Source organism: Trematomus bernacchii, unplaced genomic scaffold (genome assembly GCF_902827165.1).
Source record: "Trematomus bernacchii unplaced genomic scaffold, fTreBer1.1, whole genome shotgun sequence".
NCBI classification, from domain to species: domain Eukaryota; kingdom Metazoa; phylum Chordata; class Actinopteri; order Perciformes; family Nototheniidae; genus Trematomus; species Trematomus bernacchii.
The window spans coordinates 3383702-3405942 of NW_022987648.1; the positions used below are offsets into that span (position 1 = coordinate 3383702).

General features: G+C 43.3%; 2 protein-coding genes across 2 annotated transcripts; one reads left to right on the forward strand and one right to left on the reverse strand.

The window, feature by feature from the left end:
* Positions 1-877: 877 nt before the first annotated feature.
* LOC117485975 lies at positions 878-2439 on the reverse strand. Its single transcript, XM_034134684.1, has 3 exons — positions 2327-2439; positions 1975-2074; positions 878-1422 (listed from the first exon to the last, which is right to left on the reverse strand). The coding sequence occupies exons 1-3, from the start codon at positions 2431-2433 to the stop codon at positions 895-897; spliced, it is 735 nt and encodes a 244-aa protein (XP_033990575.1). The 5' UTR covers positions 2434-2439; the 3' UTR covers positions 878-894.
* Positions 2440-5622: 3183 nt separating this feature from the next.
* LOC117485850 lies at positions 5623-12692 on the forward strand. The gene is made up of 3 exons (XM_034134557.1): positions 5623-5848; positions 6074-12367; positions 12591-12692. The coding sequence occupies exon 2, from the start codon at positions 6251-6253 to the stop codon at positions 12038-12040; it is 5790 nt and encodes a 1929-aa protein (XP_033990448.1). The 5' UTR covers positions 5623-5848; positions 6074-6250; the 3' UTR covers positions 12041-12367; positions 12591-12692.
* The last annotated feature ends 9549 nt before the right edge of the window (positions 12693-22241 follow it).

The window sequence follows — 22241 nt, forward strand, 5'->3', positions numbered from 1 at the left end:
TTTCAGTAGCATTAATTATAAATATTTAAGTGGTTCAATACAAGTCACTACAGCATTTCAAACTGAACTGTGAATAAATGCAATTTAAAAAAAATAACCACAGCACAAAATGTCATAAATTGTGTTTTTTCTTTGTTTCTCTGAGGATTATTTACAAACAGGCTTATTTACATATAGCAATAACTCAGAAATGAAAAAGCTACATCGTCTAACACGAACAACCAGTTAGCATAATGATAATATATGTGTTATGTACAATGTAACTGGCAAGGCTAGAGCAAGAAAGAACATAAAGTTTGCAAAAGGTTTAAATAACTTCAAGTATCTGTCTTCAGATTACGTGGAGGTTTTAGTCCGATGGGAAGCAGATTTTAAGCGACACCGAAGATAAACCAAAGATGTGGTGGAGCTGCAAACCGTGTAGTGTTGCTGGGACAGGAGCTATAACCGTTGGAAAATACATCACAGACAATGCAACAAACGTGGAGACAGAACAATCACTTCTGTGATAAATGCCCACTTATTAATAAACTTCTAACAACCATGGGAAACCTACTCTCTACATATAAAGTGATATCCAGCTTATTGGCCTATAGCACCTTTTTTACTGCTTTGAATAACAAAATGTGCAACAGGCAGAAAAAAGACAAAAGGAAACAAGAAACAACTGTTCCTCTGGGGAAAATGAGTCGAACGCAACAGGTTTCCAAACAGTACTCATGTTCCTGGACTTTGTGGTTGAACAAAACATCTTAGGTATCCAAAAGTAACTTCACAACATTCTGCATTAATTATGCATTAACATTAATTGTCTCTCTAATGAAACGCATTTTTTTAAGGGTCGGCCATCTGTGTTTGCTGCGAGAGCTTGTGTGTGTGTGTGTGTGTGTGTGTCTATTTGTAGAGGAATTTTGCCCTTCTCTCCTTCTGAGTGGCAAACCTCTCAATGACTCTGGTGTTGAAGTCAGGAATGCTCCTAATGAGTTTTTTCTCAATTGACAGCATAGCCAGAGCATTCAGGCGATCCTGTGTCATGCTGTTCCTCAAGAAAGTCTTTATCCTTTTCAGAGTGGAAAAGCACCTCTCTGCCTCAGCCGTAGCCATGGGTGTGGTTACAAGAACCTTCAGAAGACTGACAGTCTCTGTAAATGTCTCCTGCAGATTATTGTCAAGGAAGAACTGGAGCAGAGTAACAGCACCACTGCAAGCCCTGAACTGGTCATTGTCATAGACGAGGGACAGTTCCGTCTTGAGCTTTGCCTTGTCCAGTAGAGGGTAGGCCTCCACAGTTGTTTCCAGCGCTGCTTCAGGGAATGTTCGGCTGTGCTGCTGGAACAGGTCTCCTTGCAGGAGGGTGGAGCTGATGAGGTGTTTGGTGAAGGAAAATCTCTCCTTTGCGTGACTCAGTATGGTATCACATACCTATGAAATAATGCACAATGAAAAAATCAAGACATAATAAATAACAGAATCACCTTTTCACATCTATCAGTCATAATGTCATTAGTGTCCCCTATAAGATGTGTAACAAACAAAGAGCTTTCTTGTGAATGGAACCTATCAGAATAACAGGACATCTATCTGAGCATCAACAGAACAATATTACTGTTTAAAATTAAGTCACTACAATATATACATTTAATGACTATGTTTACACTTCATTCATTTATTGTTGGGCCCTTTCTGTCCACTGTGGTTGCTTCTGGAAGCCTAAACCTTTTCTGATCTGTCTTGATCCCCTTTGAAATGTAGAGACTGTGGGACACTTTTTGCAGTTTAGGCCTTGTTAAGTGTATACAATTCAGAATGTAATAAGCAATAGGCCTTTCCATGTAGATATTTTAACTAGCCTACCTATTTATTTAATTTACAGAAAATGGGCTTTCTTGTGAAATGTATCATTATTGTGATATGAAATGACCTATATTATGAAAGGAGCTTTTAGTCATAGAACACGTTCCTATTACTGCTTACCTCTCTAGCCAACAGCTGTTGCTCTTCATGTCCAAGTCCCCTCCGTTTCTTTGTGGGCAGCTGCTGAGATCCACTGCTTTCACCAGAAGGAATGGAGTCCCTGATCCAAACCACAAGTAACCATGTACAATTACTCATTGTGGCAAGAATTGACAAATTAACTTGACTATTTGAAATAGTAGTCAGAGATACACCTTATAAACGTTATATAATATATACATTTCCAGTAAGCCTGTTTAAGATATTTAAACAAGTATGTGTGAGTTGGTCTATTGTGTTCAGCTAAATCACATTTAGGTTTCACAGATTTCCTATAATAAGCACATCTCAGCCATTGTAAATAATGATTTACCTGATTGTTTGTATGCTGCTGGTGAACCTCTTGATGAGTCCTGTGATGTAGACAGAGTCGATGTTCCTCTTCTGCAGTTGGCTAAACAGCATGTCTACATGTGGCATGATCTTGTGGAATAATGTCAGGAAAAAGCAAAAAACTTCATCTTCCATCATTCGCACAAAGCCCCCGGCTTCTCTCACTGTTATGGGATCAAAGTCACCTGAGTCTCTGATCGTCTGGAAACACCTCAGGATGTTCTCCTTGTGCTCATATACAGTGTTAACAGCACGACTGTGAAAGTTCCATCTTGTTGTGGAAGTGCCAGGAAGTCTGTGTGCCACCACTTGATCCAGGATCGCAGTTCGCTTGAATGACCTGGAGAAAAATGCAGCAAATCCACCAAGGTCTGAAAAAAATGTTCTTATCTTGGGGATGTGGGATGTTGCCTGCTGCATAATTAGGTTCAGCTGATGCGCATAGCAGTGGATGTAGTGCGCACTACTGTACACATCCTTCACTTTCCGCTGAACTCCACCTTTAGCTCCCCTCATCACCGCTGCACCGTCATAGGCTTGGGCGATTAGTTTGCCCTGTTGTCCATCGGGGAGGATAGTGCCCAGCCTCTCCATCAGCGCGGTGGCAACTGTGTCAGCATTCGCATTCTGAAGAGGAATGAACTCAAAAAAACGCTCCTGGACGTTGTTATGCGGGTCGATGTAGCGTAGCACAAGCACTAACTGGCAGTGGGTGGAAATGTCAGTTGTCTCATCCGCCTGAATAGCTAAATAACTGGCATTTTTTACTTCCTCCAGAATGTAGTCTTTACAAACTGATAACATGCAGTCCAAAAGTTCATTTTGCACCGTCTTTGAGGTGCCTTTGAAAACCGTAGCCGTTTTAAGGTGATCCTCCAACACGCTATCTAACGAGGCCAGTAGATTAACTAAACCCAGAAAAACGCCGGGGTTGTCGGATGTGTCAGCCTCGTCGTGGCCACGCAAAGCCAGGTCAAAGCCCCCACAAAATTTCACACAATCAATTATTTTAGACAAGACGTGCCTATTCTTGTCCACTTCTTCATTGTGCTTTTTCACCGAGATCTTGTACCCTTGATCTAGCTGTGCGGCTATGTTAGCTTTGCCTAGCATGGCTAGCTTAAAGGTGTTTGTCATGTGTGCCTTAGTGCACTCGTGCTTTTTAATTTTGTTGGACAAATGCTTCATATCGTTTACTCCTATCACAGTCCACGGGCACATTGTATCTGTCCCCGGCTGTTTGAAGAGCAAGCATGGGAAACAAAAGACAGCATTTACCTGTTTGCATCCAGCTAGCCAAGCCTTTCTTGTGTACCAGCTACTTGTGAAGCCTCGTGTATAAATGTTGTCTTTTTCACGAGATTGCTGCGATATATTCAAATCGGGTTGATCCGGTCCAAGGTCTTTAAGCAACAATTTATCTGCCAAACTTCTCCTTTCGAAAGGATTGGAGATTAGCTCTTGAACAGAATTAGGCGAGGACCGAGGTCCGGAGACTCCACCTGCACACGAAGCCATCCTCATCAACTACTGCGTCAACCGGATACGAGTCACTGTCCAAACTACTCACAGACTGCACTGGGCGCTGACATTGGCGCCCGGTGACCGTCATCTTTGACGACGCTGATTGGCTGAAATTATATTTTCGCGGCATAGTTTACACGTTACAGATAGCAACAGTCAGCTGCTAGTGGCTGCTGCTGCACTGGTTGAAGGCTCCTCTCTTAGCGCCCAGACGAGAGAAGGTGCATGCATGGGCAAGGCCAGGCAGGAAACATGTGACTTATCAGTAACTTTAGACATCGTAACACAATTTTAAACGAGATTTTATTGTAGATTATACATTTTACTGATACCAATTATATAATATTTACCTTGTTCATTAAAAATAAAAATAAAAATATATATTTTTTTTTAAACATATATATTTTTTTTAATTTTAATTTTAATTTTTTTTTTAATTTTTTTTTTTTCAATATGGGAAGAGGTGGGGCGGCGCCCCTAGCGCCCCTATGGACCGGCCGCCACTGGTACACACATGTTGCTGTAATTTCACACACTTAGATTGAAAGTCAAAGGAAAATGACATTGAAGTTCAGTTTCTCATGTGGCTAACATTTTTTTTCATTTAATTACTTTTAGATTGGAAATGCCTGTCTGAAGATAGTGGGGGAGGCTGCCCAGAGACATGTAATTTCTATATAGTCTCATAAACTTACACTTTTACATTCTGTGTTGGTTGATTTGAGGTAATGATCAATACTCTGAACAGGGAAAAGATGTTCACATTGTGGACATGTTTGCTGTGCCCACCTGGAAAACCACAAATGTGGACCCCCTGGTTAGCCTGCTGGTGAGTTCCAGTGCAGTACTATAACTTTTTTACACATTTGAATTGCATGAAATTATAAATGATGTATCGTATTTATATTCCAATGCTACCAGGACAACATTGGCTCTAAGGATGCCATTTTGTTTCCTGCATGGAGCAGACAACCTGATCACGCTGATCACTACCTGCTATGTGTTGAGTACAAATTGATAAATTGAGATACATAGAATTTCCCCTATATCAAAGTTATGTTCCCAATGTGTTTGCAGTGAGATCATTTAGACATGTTTTTGTTGCAGGTGTTATTGATAACAGAAAGGGAAATCCTTTTTTTTGACTCTATTCTTCCTGGTGGTTTTGGAGATGAGGCATACAGAACCACATTTAGGTCCAGAATTAAGATTAACATGTTGCCCTGTTCTGTGGCCTAACAATATTCTTCAAGTTGGTTTGACTGTTTCTGTTCAAGTTTAATAGTGGCATGTTTCATGAGGAGCCTTGTTCTATGGCTTCATGTTTCTATATAAGCCTTGTTCTATGGCTTCACGTTTCTATATAAGCCTTGTTCTATGGCTTCAGATTTCTATATAAGCCTTGTTCTATGGCTTCACGTTTCTATATAAGCCTTGTTCTATGGCTTCAGATTTCTATATAAGCCTTGTTCTATGGCTTCAGATTTCTATATAAGCCTTGTTCTATGGCTACATGTTTTGATATAAGCCCAGTTAAGGTTTGGCCTAGTTTAAGCTAGGGTTATCACAGCAGATATGTAACTATGTGCATTCATTTGCTTTTCAGACAAATTGCACATGGTCTTGATAAAGGAACCTGGACCGAGAAAACTGGCAGTGACTTTGACGTAATTGTTTTAAGTGTTATGTCGACTGAGTGTCATACTAATGTACATGCTTGCAGTTTTCATAATGATCACTCTGTCTGTGCTGCCTATTTCTATGTTTATAGAGTTGGGACATGTTTTTTGGCTCAGAGTGAGCGCTCCTTGGTTTTGTTGGTTTGCTGGGGGCTTGTCAGAGTGAGCGCTTGCTGCTTTGCGAGGATCTTTGTAAACGGAGCACGGAGATCAACACATGGAGATCAACACATGGAGCAGAGACGTCATGTAAACTGTGTTCGTGTCTGTGATGCTTGAGCCTTGGAGACTATTTGTCTGTGAGTTATTCATGTGCAGAATGTTTGAAGTGTGTAACTTTTGGTCTGAAGCTAGTTTAATGTGTGCTAATTTAGCTAATGGTGATCTGTGCTATTTCTAGCTAATAGTGATGCTAATGATAGCTAATTCCTTTAATAGTAGTATGTGTGTCGTTTGTACAATGCTACTTATATGTTATGTAAAGCCTGCATACTTATATGTGTTTTATTTCTGTATTGTTACAGTTTTACAAAGTAAAAGAAGAACAGTAAAGTCAAGAAAGAAAACCATGCATCTTTATTGGAGGACTTTTAAATGTTAGCTAACTGTCTAGCTACGCATAGGGATACGCGCTGTAAGGGCAGAACAGTAAAAAGACAAGAGCACGGCGGGTTCAAGTAATAGTACACTACACAGCCAACATGAGTCTACGCTCAGGGAAAAACTATAATAATGAAGACACCACTACGCACAAAGAAGCAAGTGGAGAACAGCAAGCAGAGACTGTGGATCAAACAGCCAAGTGGCAAGAACATCCTCAAGCCTCTGATGCTAAGTCATATTCATCCAGAGCAGCCTCTAGATCGTCTCAGCGATCATCAGCAACAAGTTCGTCAGCCACGAAAGCCTATGCCAAGGCAAAAGCAGCTCATGCTCAATTAGCTTATGCTGAAAAAGAAGCTGACGTGATGAAACAGAGGGCAGACCTGGAAAAGCAAAAAGCTGACTTTGACGCCAGTCTACATCTGCTCCAGTGCCAAAGAGCTGCAGCTGCAGCTGAAGCTGAAGCTGCAGCTTATGAAGAAGCAGATGCTGAAAGCGTGAAGCTAAGTCGAGAACCCATTGTTGAAGGTGAGCGCTTCAGTGCAGTCCAACGCACTTCCAAATATGTTCAAGCTCAGTCTCAGTACACCTGTTCCGGAACGCATCATACACAGGTAGCAGTGGAGGCACAGGAAAGAAAAATAAAGACGTTTGAACCACCTCAAGCTAAGTCAGTCTACAAAGACTTAAAAAATGAACCGACATCAAATACTTACCCTCACAGTACTCCGAAGCATGCTGATCAACAGTATGAGTCACAAAGTGCACAAGACTTCGCAAGATACCTCATCAGAAAAGAAATGGTGAGTGCAGGTCTTCTTCAATTCGATGACAAGCCTGAAAATTACTGGTCGTGGAAAGCCTCCTTTATAAGTGCCACTAAGGACTTGAATCTCACAGCCAGAGAAGAGCTAGATTTGATGACTAAGTGGCTAGGGCCCGACTCCATGCAACAAGCAAAGAGAATTCGTGCAGTACACGTACTCAATCCTGCAGCAGGTGTGAACATGGTCTGGCAACGTCTTGAAGAGTGTTATGGGGCGCCAGAGGTCATTGAAGACGCACTGCTCAAGAAAATAGAACACTTTCCGAAGCTCACCAACAAAGACAATGCTAAACTGAGAGAACTCGGCGACATTCTCCTCGAACTTGAGTGTGCTAAGGACGAAGGTGCTCTGCCAGGGCTTTCGTACCTGGATACAGCTCGTGGGGTAAGAGAAATAGTGGAAAAGCTTCCCTATAATCTGCAAGAGAGGTGGACCAGCATTGGAAGCAAGTACAAGGAGGATTACAGAGTAGCCTTCCCTCCTTTCTCTGTATTCGCCAAGTTTGTCCAGCAACAAGCAAAGATTAAGAACGATCCAAGCTTTATTATATCCACACCAAGCAACAAAGCCTCTGTGACTGTACACAAAACAGACATCCCAGAAGAGCCAGCAGACACCCAAAGCAGTCCTACTTTTAAAAAATTGGATGAGCCAGATCGCCAGTGTCCAATTCACAAGAAGCCACACCCACTGAAAAAATGTAAGCTCTTTAGAGAGAAAACTCTTGAAGACCGCAAAGCATATCTCAGAGACAATCGCATCTGTTATAGATGTTGCGGTTCTTTTCAACACATGGCAAAAGATTGCAAACTGACTGTCAAATGCTTCGAGTGCAACAGTGACAGACACATCGCCGCACTGCATCCAGGCCCTCCTCCTTTAAACGCTCAGAGTGCTACGGCTGGGAAAGACGAAAGCGGGGAGCAAAGTGAAAGCTCATCTTCATCAGTGACCTCAAAGTGTACGGAGGTTTGTGGGGAGGGTTATAGCTCACGCTCATGTTCCAAAATCATCTTGGTGAAAGCATATCCTGCAGGGGAAAAGGAGAAGGCAATGAAGATGTATGCAGTGTTGGACGAACAAAGTAACAAGTCACTAGCCAAGACAGAGTTCTTCAACCTCTTTGAAGTTAAAGGTAACTCCACTCCATACACCCTGAACACCTGTTCTGGGAAGTCAGAGACTTCAGGTAGGAGAGCCGTTAATTTTGTCATTGAGTCTGTGGAGGGGAAAGTACAGCTTCCCTTACCACCCTTAATTGAGTGTGACATGGTGCCAGATGAAAGAGCAGAAATTCCCTCTCCAGAGATTGCACTACATCACCCACACCTACAGCCAGTTGCTAACAAGATTCATCCAGTAGATCAAAACGCTCCTATCCTTCTGCTCTTAGGGAGAGACATCCTAAGGGTGCACAAAGTACGTGAGCAAATCAATGGACCGCACAATGCACCTTACGCACAACGGCTAGACCTAGGCTGGGTCATTGTGGGAGAAGTATGCTTGGGGATAGCTCACAAACCATCAGAGGTCAATGTCTACAAGACCAACATACTGCACAACGGTCGCACATCTTATCTCAGTCCATGTCCAAACAGTATTCATGTTAAAGAAGACTTCAGTGGCATGACACAGCATCCTAGTCTCACCTTCCCTGCATGTAAGCAGAACACAGATTGCACTGCGATTACAGACAATCTCGGGTGTTCGGTGTTCGTCAGGTCCAAAGATGACAACAAGATCGCACTCTCAATAGACGACAAAGCTTTCCTTGCAATCATGGATGCAGAGGTCTACCAAGACGAAGGAAACAGCTGGGTAGCTCCTTTACCATTCAGCTCTCCTAGACGACGCCTTCCAAGCAACAGGGAACACGCGTTGAAACGTCTCTTCTCTTTACGAAAATCTCTTGAGAAAAGGCCAGAAATGAAAGAACATTACATCAAGTTCATGCAAAAGATGCTGGACAATGACCAAGCTGAGTCTGCGCCACCTTTGGTCAAAGGAAAAGAACACTGGTACCTACCAACATTCGGTGTGTATCACCCACAAAAGCCAAACCAAATACGAGTTGTGTTCGACTCAAGTGCTGAATGTGAGGGAACATCTCTAAACGATGTGCTCCTTAGTGGACCAGACTTGAACAACACCCTGTTGGGAGTCCTGTTACGGTTCCGAAAAGAGCCCGTAGCCATTACAGCTGATGTGGAACAAATGTTTTATTGCTTTCTCGTACGTGAAGACCACAGGGATTATCTTCGGTACCTTTGGTATGAAGACAACGACATCACCAAACAAGTGGTTGAGTACAGGATGAAAGTCCATGTTTTCGGTAACAGCCCTTCACCTGCTGTAGCTATCTACTGCATGAGACAAGCAGCTAAAAAGGGCGAAAAAGAACATGGTATGGATGCAAGACAGTACGTTGAGAGGCAGTTTTACGTGGATGATGGTCTCACCTCTGTTGCTACACCCGAAGAGGCAATAGATCTCCTCAAACGAACCCAGGAGATGTTAGCAGAGTCCAACCTGCGACTGCACAAACTTGCATCAAACAGAAACCAGGTAATGAAAGCCTTTGCAGCAGAGGACAGGGCAAAAGACCTGAAGGATCTGGACCTCGGTGTGGATCCTCTCCCTTTGCAGAGAAGCCTTGGACTTTCCTGGAACCTGGAAACAGACAGTTTCACTTACCTGGTGTCCCGTGAAGAGAAACCATTCACACGAAGAGGTGTGCTGTCAACTGTGAACAGTTTGTATGACCCTTTGGGGTTTGTAGCTCCTATAACAATGAAAGGGAAAGCTCTAGTCCGAGAACTGTCATCTGAACAGAGTGAGTGGGATGCTCCTCTCCTCCCAAAAATGGAAACAGAGTGGAACCAGTGGAAGGACTCACTGAAGGCTCTTGAAGAGCTGCACATCAAGAGGTGTTACATTCCAATCTCACTTGCCTCAACACAGAGAAAGGAACTGTGCATCTTCTCAGATGCTTCCACTATTGCCATAGGAGCTGTGGCGTACTTGAGAGCTGCTGATGTTGAAGGTCATTATCATGTTGGATTTGTCATGGGGAAGTCAACATTGGCACCTCGCCCTGCCCACACTGTTCCACGTCTGGAGCTCTGTGCAGCTGTGCTAGCTGTGGAACTTTACGAGCTGATCCGAGATGAGATAGACATTGAAGTAGATGCAGTGAAGTTCTTCACTGACAGCAAGATTGTGCTTGGATATATACACAACTGCACAAGAAGGTTTTACATGTATGTTTCCAACAGAGTGACTCAGATAAGGAGATCCTCCAACCCAGACCAATGGTTCTATGTGCCAACAGACCTGAATCCTGCGGATCATGCCACCAGGTCTATACCTGCAGCTCAACTCCAACACAGCAGCTGGCTCCCAGGTCCGGCCTTCCTGTATCAGGATACATCAGTAGAGACACTTGAACCTTACCTCTTCAGCCTTATTGAGCCTGAAGCCGACAACGAGATACGTCCTGAAGTGTCTACACTGGCAACCAAGGTATCAGAGTTCATGTTGAGCTCTCAACACTTTGAGCGATGCTCAAGCTGGCAAAAGCTCTGTCAGATCATAGCCAGACTCATTCATGTTGCCGCTTCCTTCAAAAGCAAGGCTGACGAAGCAAGAAAGAAAGGATGGGAATGTTTCGGAGAAACAATCAGCATAAGTGAACTCTCACAAGCCAAGGTTTTGATCATCCGCTCTGTCCAGCACAAGGCCTTCAAAGAGGAATTCAAATGTCTTGAAGACGGACAGACTTGGTCCAAGCAAAACACACTTGAGAAGCTCAATCCATTTGTGGATAAAGATGGTCTTCTTCGTGTTGGAGGTCGTCTTTCATTGGCTGAGCTGTCAGAAGAAGAAAAACACCCTCTGATCATTCCACGCAATCATCACATCGCCACACTGCTTGTCAGATACTTCCATGAAAAAGTAGCTCACCAAGGGCGACACTTTACAGAAGGAGCTATTCGAGCAGCTGGATACTGGATAGTTGGGAGTAAACATCTGGTATCTTCTGTCATCCACAAGTGTGTTACCTGCCGCAAATTGCGAGGAAGGTTGGAAGATCAGAAGATGGCGGATCTGCCAGCTGACAGACTAACACCCGAACCTCCGTTCACCAATGTTGGACTGGATGTTTTTGGGCCGTGGTTGGTCATGACACGACGCACAAGAGGAGGGGCTGCAGACAGCAAACGCTGGGCTTTGCTCTTCACATGCATGTCTACCAGAGCGGTGCATATTGAACTGATTGAATCCATGTCAACAGACAGTTTTATCAATGCCTTAAGAAGATTTTTCTCTGTTCGTGGTCCAGCAAAGCTCCTGCGCTCTGACAGAGGGACTAACTTCGTCGGGGCTTCAAAAGAGTTAAGGATTAACACAGACGACACATTAATCAGGAAGTACCTCCAGGAGAAAGGATGCTCTTGGGTTTTCAACCCCCCTCATGCCTCCCACATGGGTGGTTCCTGGGAGCGGCTCATCGGAGTAGCCAGGCGCATTCTGGATGCAATGTTGCTTCAGACGGGATCAGTACGTCTTACACATGAGGTTTTGAGCACTTTCATGGCAGAGGTGATGGCGATCATCAACGCAAGACCCCTTGTGTCTGTGTCTACTGACCCAGATATGCCTGCAGTTCTAACCCCCTCAATGCTCCTGACTCAAAAAATGAGTGCAGTTTCAGCACCTCCTGGAAACTTCGATACAGCTCAGTTGTTCGGAAAGCAATGGAAGCAAGTTCAGTGCCTTGCCGACACCTTTTGGAAGAGATGGAAAGGAGAGTATCTGTCTACTCTGCAGAGCCGCAGGAAGTGGACGCAAGACAAGCCGAACGTCAAAGAAGGAGACGTCGTCCTTCTCAAAGACAGTCAAGCCCATAGGAACGAATGGCCAATGGGATTGGTTGTTAAGACTTTTCCAAGCAGTGACAAGAGGGTCCGCAAAGTAGAAGTGCGGATTGTGAAGGACGGGACAGCCAAGGTGTTCCTTAGGCCTGTAACAGAAATTGTTGTCCTTCTTGCAGAGTCTTAGAGAAAGAACTCTTAATATGTTGTTTTCAGTGGACATTCCCTTTCAAGTTCAATTGTATTTGTCGTGATATAATGTTATTATCTCAAGCGGGGAGTGTGCTGCCTATTTCTATGTTTATAGAGTTGGGACATGTTTTTTGGCTCAGAGTGAGCGCTCCTTGATTTTGTTGGTTTGCTGGGGGCTTGTCAGAGTGAGCGCTTGCTGCTTTGCGAGGATCTTTGTAAACGGAGCACGGAGATCAACACATGGAGATCAACACATGGAGCAGAGACGTCATGTAAACTGTGTTCGTGTCTGTGATGCTTGAGCCTTGGAGACTATTTGTCTGTGAGTTATTCATGTGCAGAATGTTTGAAGTGTGTAACTTTTGGTCTGAAGCTAGTTTAATGTGTGCTAATTTAGCTAATGGTGATCTGTGCTATTTCTAGCTAATAGTGATGCTAATGATAGCTAATTCCTTTAATAGTAGTATGTGTGTCGTTTGTACAATGCTACTTATATGTTATGTAAAGCCTGCATACTTATGTGTTTTATTTCTGTATTGTTACAGTTTTACAAAGTAAAAGAAGAACAGTAAAGTCAAGAAAGAAAACCATGCATCTTTATTGGAGGACTTTTAAATGTTAGCTAACTGTCTAGCTACGCATAGGGATACGCGCTGTAAGGGCAGAACACTGTCAGTCACATTTATAGACCACCACATGAACATGTTACTTTTATTTGTATTTCTAACACACTGATACAACATATGACAATCAGTTTTGTGTTTTTCAGGGCTTCCCACAACAAACTACTGGAAACCACTGTGGTGTCCTCATGCTGATGGTAAATGTCCGCAATTTCTACAAAATGTTTTTCTGGTAGTTTAAAGTCACTGTCATCATACCCTTCCTCTGTATTTCACAGTACGCACTCTGCATCTGCACTGGCGCTCCATTTGACTTCTTGGAAGTAAGTTTTAATTCATGTAACTTTGGTAGAAACACAGAAGTTGGATTAAAATTCGCCGACATTACATGTGTATTATAGAGTGAAGTGCCATCCATCCGCAAGTGGTGGTGTTTGCAGCTAATGGAGAGGTTCTGCATTGAAGGGTAAGATAATTTTTTAACAGGGAAATAGTTGTTCTTCTTCATGATGACACTATGTTGAAAGTATCATACTTGATTATTTCAAAGGCATGGACAGCGCTTTGCGTTTTGGACGGAGGAAGCAAAGGCACTTTTAGCAGGAAAACTCCAGCCTCTTCTTAGGCTGCCCCGCCGACAACCACTGTCGGTATGGCCAACACTCATATAGCCATTTAGACTTTTCAATCTAGCATTCTGTCGATACATGTATTGACTTGTCTGTCTTTTCCAGTTATGCCTTGGAGGTAATTTCATACCAACAGCTGGGTAACCGAAATCTAACTTATTTTGATTTGTTGAAGGAGGAGCTGAAACCCGTTAAGGACCTCCAACTGGCTGTGCCTGGAAAGTGATTATGTTCAACACACACTCTATTGTGGCTGGACGCTGGCTAGTGCCGCCCTACACACGCACGCACGCACACACACACACACACACACACACACACACACACTCTATTGTGGCTGGACGCTGGCTAGTGACGCCCTACACACACACGCACACACACACACACACTCTATTGTGGCTGGACGCTGGCTAGTGCCGCCCTACACACACACGCACGCACACACACACACACACTCTATTGTGGCTGGACGCTGGCTAGTGCCGCCCTACACACACACACACACACACACACACACACACACTCTATTGTGGCTGGACGCTGGCTAGTGCCGCCCTACACACGCACGCACGCACACACACACACACACACACACTCTATTGTGGCTGGACGCTGGCTAGTGCCGCCCTACACACACACGCACGCACACACACACACACACTCTATTGTGGCAGGACGCTGGCTAGTGCCGCCCTACACACACACGCACGCACACACACACACACTCTATTGTGGCTGGACGCTGGCTAGTGCCGCCCTACACACACACGCACGCACACACACACACACACTCTATTGTGGCTGGACGCTGGCTAGTGCCGCCCTACACACGCACGCACGCACACACACACACACACACACACACACTCTATTGTGGCTGGACGCTGGCTAGTGTCGCCCTACACACAAACGCACACACACACACACACCCACCTTGTTTTTCCCACTCATGGCCTGCACCTTGGCGTGGTGAGTGGGCTTTCAACCAAGCCAGGCCACACCGTTGAAAACATTTAAGCTATTTTAGATTTAGTTTGACTGTGTGACTCTGAAGTCTATGTTTTGTAATGCAAACAGAAATCATGTCTATGTATACTTTGTACCTGATAACATGCTTAATCCTATAAATATGACGTTTACACATTCTGCAAATGTGCTCTGTATTTCTAACAAAGATAAACTAGTTCTTGCTACCTTGGTCTAGTTAAATACTATACTGGACTCGTGAAAAATACTGGAAGACAAGATTTACTTTGAGGAAGGATTGCTCTACTTATTATCGTGTTTACAATAGTTGAGATTGTGCATTGTGATACACCACAAAGGGAAGGGGGTTGTGTCTGTGTTTAAGGTTCCTGCAGTTTTTGAACGGAAAGCACACAAGTTCAGAGGAATAAGCTGTTCCCGTGCTGCTACCATGGACTGGCTGTTACCCACAACCTGCAATATAATTAATCAAGCAAAATTAAAGGATAACAAACTCCAGTTAAATTATTCCATATTAATAAATAATATTACATGCAAATTACATTTCCTGTAGGATGCTGAACCCACCTCTCCCCTCTGCCCCCATTGGACCTGGATCTTAACAACCCCCCCCCCACACACACACACACACACACACACACACACAATATATTTATTGTTGTGCCTTTTTATTTGCTCGTATTATGATGGGATATGGTTTAATTTAGTAAATGGTTGTGCGTTGTGTGTGAAAAATGTATATATCTAAAAAGTGTGTTGGTGTATGATCACATTTGTATATGAAAATGTCTGAAGTTAATTAATACATTCTCAGTGTTCAAGTCAATCACTGACGATGCTTACGATATCATAAAATCTAAGTGTTAATGATTGTCAGTAGAGATGGGATGGCAGAAGGTGCTATATATATATATATAATTCCAAAGCTGGTAAAGACCTTTCAAATGTAGCAATAATAGTCATATAAGAAAAGTACTGATCTAATAACAGAGATTTGTTCTTGAATCAACTTTTTTATGGAAAATGTTGTATGTAATTGTTCATTTTAAATAAAATGAAAGACATTCACAGTTAATGTAATTAGATATACATTATTAATGCCATACATTTTTAAATGTAATTAGATATACATTATTAATGCCATACATTTTTGCATAAATATTTATTCAGTATGATAGCTGTCTAACAGAAGTTAAATCCATTTCTCACTTATTCTGACAATGTACATAACCCCAAATAAAAGAACCCAATAGAAATAGTTGTACCTGTCCCCTCATTATGACATCATCACTCATTAACACGTTACTAACCTGGGTACCTTTCCCCTCATTATGACATCATCACTCATTAACACGTTACTAACCTGGGTACCTGTCCCCTCATTATGACATAGTCACTCATTAAGACTTTACCAACCTGGGTACCTGTCCCCTCATTATGACATCATCACTCATTAACACTTTACCAACCTGGGTACCTGTCCCCTCATTATGACATCATCACTCATTAACATGTTACCAACCTGGGTACCTGTCCCCTCATTATGACATCATCACTCATTAACACTTTACCAACCTGGGTACCTGTCCCCTCATTATGACATCATCACTCATTAACACGTTACTAACCTGGGTACCTGTCCCCTCATTATGACATCATCACTCATTAAGACTTTACCAACCTGGGTACCTGTCCCCTCATTATGACATCATCACTCATTAACACTTTACCAACCTGGGTACCTGTCCCCTCATTATGACATCATCACTCATTAACACTTTACCAACCTGGGTACCTGTCCCCTCATTATGACATCATCACTCATTAACACGTTACTAACCTGGGTACCTGTCCCCTCATTATGACATCATCACTCATTAACACTTTACCAACCTGGGTACCTGTCCCCTCATTATGACATCATCACTCATTAACACGTTACTAACCTGGGTACCTGTCCCCTCATTATGACATCATCACTCATTAACACGTTACTAACCTGGGTACCTGTCCCTCATTATGACATCATCACTCATTAACACGTTACTAACCTGGGTACTTGGTCCCTCAATATGACATCATCACTCATTAACACGTTACTAACCTGGGTACCTGTCCCCTCATTATGACATCATCACTCATTAACACGTTACCAACCTGGGTACCTGTCCCCTCATTATGACATCATCACTCATTAACACTTTACCAACCTGGGTACCTGTCCCCTCATTATGACATCATCACTCATTAACACTTTACCAACCTGGGTACCTGTCCCCTCATTATGACATCATCACTCATTAAGACTTTACCAACCTGGGTACCTGTCCCCTCATTATGACATCATCACTCATTAACACTTTACCAACCTGGGTACCTGTCCCCTCATTATGACATCATTCACTCATTAACACGTTACCAACCTGGGTACCTGTCCCCTCATTATGACATCATCACTCATTAACACTTTACCAACCTGGGTACCTGTCCCCTCATTATGACATCATCACTCATTAACACTTTACCAACCTGGGTACCTGTCCCCTCATTATGACATCATCACTCATTAACACTTTACCAACCTGGGTACCTGTCCCCTCATTATGACATCATCACTCATTAACACTTTACCAACCTGGGTACCTGTCCCCTCATTATGACATCATCACTCATTAACACGTTACTAACCTGGGTACCTTTCCCCTCATTATGACATCATCACTCATTAAAACTTTACCAACCTGGGTACCTGTCCCCTCATTATGACATCATCACTCATTAACACTTTACCAACCTGGTACCTGTCCCCTCATTATGACATCATCACTCATTAACACTTTACCAACCTGGGTACCTGTCCCCTCATTATGACATCATCACTCATTAACACGTTACTAACCTGGGTACCTGTCCCCTCATTATGACATCATCACTCATTAACACGTTTACTAACCTGGGTACCTGTCCCTCATTATGACATCATCACTCATTAACACTTTACCAACCTGGGTACCTGTCCCCTCATTATGACATCATCACTCATTAACACTTTACCAACCTGGGTACCTGTCCCCTCATTATGACATCATCACTCATTAACACTTTACCAACCTGGGTACCTGTCCCCTCATTATGACATCATCACTCATTAACACTTTACCAACCTGGGTACCTGTCCCCTCATTATGACAGCATCACTCATTAACACTTTACCAACCTGGGTACCTGTCCCCTCATTATGACATCATCACTCATTAACACTTTACCAACCTGGGTACCTGTCCCCTCATTATGACATCATCACTCATTAACACGTTACTAACCTGGGTACCTGTCCCCTCATTATGACATCATCACTCATTAACACGTTACTAACCTGGGTACCTGTCCCCTCATTATGACATCATCACTCATTAACACGTTACTAACCTGGGTACTTGGCCCCTCAATATGACATCATCACTCATTAACACTTTACCAACCTGGGTACCTGTCCCCTCATTATGACATCATCACTCATTAACACGTTACTAACCTGGGTACCTGTCCCCTCATTATGACATCATCACTCATTAACACTTTACCAACCTGGGTACCTGTCCCCTCATTATGACATCATCACTCATTAACACGTTACCAACCTGGGTACCTGTCCCCTCATTATGACATCATCACTCATTAACACTTTACCAACCTGGGTACCTGTCCCCTCATTATGACATCATCACTCATTAACACTTTACCAACCTGGGTACCTGTCCCCTCATTATGACATCATCACTCATCAACACTTTACCAACCTGGGTACCTGTCCCCTCATTATGACATCATTCATTAACACGTTACTAACCTGGGTACCTGTCCCCTCATTATGACATCATCACTCATTAACACTTTACCAACCTGGGTACCTGTCCCCTCATTATGACATCATCACTCATTAACACGTTACTAACCTGGGTACCTGTCCCCTCATTATGACATCATCACTCATTAACACTTTACCAACCTGGGTACCTGTCCCCTCATTATGACATCATCACTCATTAACACTTTACCAACCTGGGTACCTGTCCCCTCATTATGACATCATCACTCATTAACACTTTACCAACCTGGGTACCTGTCCCCTCATTATGACATCATCACTCATTAACACTTTACCAACCTGGGTACCATTAACACTTTACCAACCTGGGTACCTGTGCCCTCATTATGACATCATCACTCATTAACACTTTACCAACCTGGGTACCTGTCCCCTCATTATGACATCATCACTCATTAACACTTTACCAACCTGGGTACCTGTCCCCTCATTATGACATCATCACTCATTAACACGTTACCAACCTGGGTACCTGTCCCCTCATTATGACATCATCACTCATTAACACTTTACCAACCTGGGTACCTGTCCCCTCATTATGACATCATCACTCATTAACACTTTACCAACCTGGGTACCTGTCCCCTCATTATGACATCATCACTCATTAACACTTTACCAACCTGGGTACCTGTCCCCTCATTATGACATCATCACTCATTAACACTTTACCAACCTGGGTACCTGTCCCCTCATTATGACATCATCACTCATTAACACGTTACCAACCTGGGTACCTTTCCCCTCATTATGACATCATCACTCATTAACACTTTACCAACCTGGGTACCTGTCCCCTCATTATGACATCATCACTCATTAACACTTTACCAACCTGGGTACCTGTCCCCTCATTATGACATCATCACTCATTAACACTTTACCAACCTGGGTACCTGTCCCCTCATTATGACATCATCACTCATTAACACTTTACCAACCTGGGTACCTGTCCCTTCATTATGACATCATCACTCATTAACACTTTACCAACCTGGGCACCTGTCCCCTCATTATGACATCATTCATTAACACGTTACTAACCTGGGTACCTGTCCCCTCATTATGACATCATCACTCATTAACACTTTACCAACCTGGGTACCTGTCCCCTCATTATGACATCATCACTCATTAACACGTTACTAACCTGGGTACCTGTCCCCTCATTATGACATCATCACTCATTAACACTTTACCAACCTGGGTACCTGTCCCCTCATTATGACAGCATCACTCATTAACACTTTACCAACCTGGGTACCTGTCCCCTCATTATGACATCATCACTCATTAACACTTTACCAACCTGGGTACCTGTCCCCTCATTATGACATCATCACTCATTAACACGTTACTAACCTGGGTACCTGTCCCCTCATTATGACATCATCACTCATTAACACTTTACCAACCTGGGTACCTGTCCCCTCATTATGACATCATCACTCATTAACACTTTACCAACCTGGGTACCTGTCCCCTCATTATGACATCATCACTCATTAACACTTTACCAACCTGGGTACCTGTCCCCTCATTATGACATCATCACTCATTAACACGTTACCAACCTGGGTACCTGTCCCCTCATTATGACATCATCACTCATTACACGTTACCAACCTGGGTACCTGTCCCCTCATTATGACATCATCACTCATTAACACTTTACCAACCTGGGTACCTGTCCCCTCATTATGACATCATCACTCATTAACACTTTACCAACCTGGGTACCTGTCCCCTCATTATGACATCATCACTCATTAACACTTTACCAACCTGGGTACCTGTCCCCTCATTATGACATCATCACTCATTAACACGTTACTAACCTGGGTACCTGGCCCCCTCATTATGACATCATCACTCATTAACACGTTAGCAACCTGGGGTACGCTGTCCCCTCATTATGACATCATCACTCATTAACACTTATAACCACCTGGGGTACCTGTCCCCTCATTATGACATCATCACTCTTAACACTCTACCAACCTGGGTACCTGTCCCTCATTATGACATCATCACTCATTAACCACTTTACCAACCTGGGTACCTGTCCCCTCATTATGACATCATCACTCATTAACACGTTACGAACCTGGGTACCTGTCCCCTCAATTATGACAATCATCAACTCATTAACGACGTTTACCTAACCTGGGTCACCTGTCCCCTCATTATGAAATCAATCACTCAGTAACCACGTTTAACTAACCAACCTGGGTACCATGTCCGCCTCATTATGACATCATCACTCATTAACACGTTACCTGAAACCTGGGTACCTGGTCCCCTCATTATGACATCATCACGTCATTAAACACTTTACCAACCTTGTATCCTGTCCCCTCATTATGACATCATCACTCATTAACACTGTGACAACCTGGGTACCTGTCCCCCTCATTATGACATCATCACTCATTAACACTTTACCACCTGGGTACCTGTCCCCTTCATTATGAAATCATCACCTCATTAACGTTTTACTAACCTGGGTACCTTCCCTCATTAGACATCATCACTCATTAACACGTTACTAACCTGGGTACCTTTCCCCTCATTATGACATCATCACTCATTAACACTTTACCAACCTGGGGTACCTTGTCCCCTCATATGACATCATCACTCATTAACACTTTACCAACCTGGGTACCTGTCCCCTCATTATGACATCATCACTCATTAACACTTTACCTAACCTGGGTACCTGTCCCCTCATTATGACAGTCCATCACTCATTAACACTGTACCTCACATGGGTACATGTGCCCCTCCATTATGACATCATCACTCATTAACACGGTTACCTAACTCGTGGGACCTGTCCCCGCATTATGACATCATCACTCATTAACACTTTAACAACCTGGTACCTGTCCCCTCATTATGACATCATCACTCATTAACACTTTACCAACCTGGGTTACCTGTCCCCTCATTATGACATCATCACTCATTAACACTTACCAACCTGGGTACCTGTCCCCCTCATTATGACATCATCACTCATTAACACTTACCAACCTGGGTACTTGTCCCCTCATTATGACATCATCACTCATTAAACACTTTACCAACCTGGTACCTGTCCCCTCATTATGACATCATCACTCATTAACACTTTACCAACCTGGGTACCTGTCCCCTCATTATGACATCATCACTCATTAACACTTTACCTAACCTGGGTTCCTGGTCCCCTCATTATGACCTCATCACTCATTAACACTTTACCAACCTGGGTACCTGTCCCCTCATTATGACATCATCACTCATTAACACTTTACAACCTGGGTACCTGTCCCCTCATTATGACATCACTCACCATTACACTTTAACACCTGGTACCCTGTCCACCTACCTGTAGCCCTCATTATGAGCATCAATAACACTTCCATTAACACTTTACCAACCTGGGTACCTGTGCCCTCATTATGACATCCATCACTCATTAACACTTTACCAACCTGGGTACTGTCCCTTCATTATGACATCATCACTCATTAACACTTTACCAACCTGGGTACCGTCCCCTCATTATGACATCATCACTCATTAAACACGTTACCAACCTGGGTACCTGTCCCCTCATTATGACATCATCACTCATTAACACTTTACCAACCTGGGTACCTGTCCCCTCATTATGACATCATCACTCATTAACACTTTACCAACCTGGGTACCTGTCCCCTCATTATGACATCATCACTCATTAACACTTTACCAACCTGGGTACCTGACCCCCTCATTATGACATCATCACTCATTAACACTTTACCAACCTGGGTACCTGTCCCTCATAGGACATCATCACTCATTAACACGTTACCAACCTGGGTACCTGTCCCCTCATTATGACATCATCACTCATTAACACTTTACTAACCTGGGTACTTGGCCCCTCAATATGACATCATCACTCATTAACACGTTACTAACCTGGGTACTTGGCCCTCAATATGACATCCACTCATTAACCACGTTACTAACCTGGGTACTGTCCCTCAATATGACATCATCACTCATTAACATTACAACCTGGGTACCTGT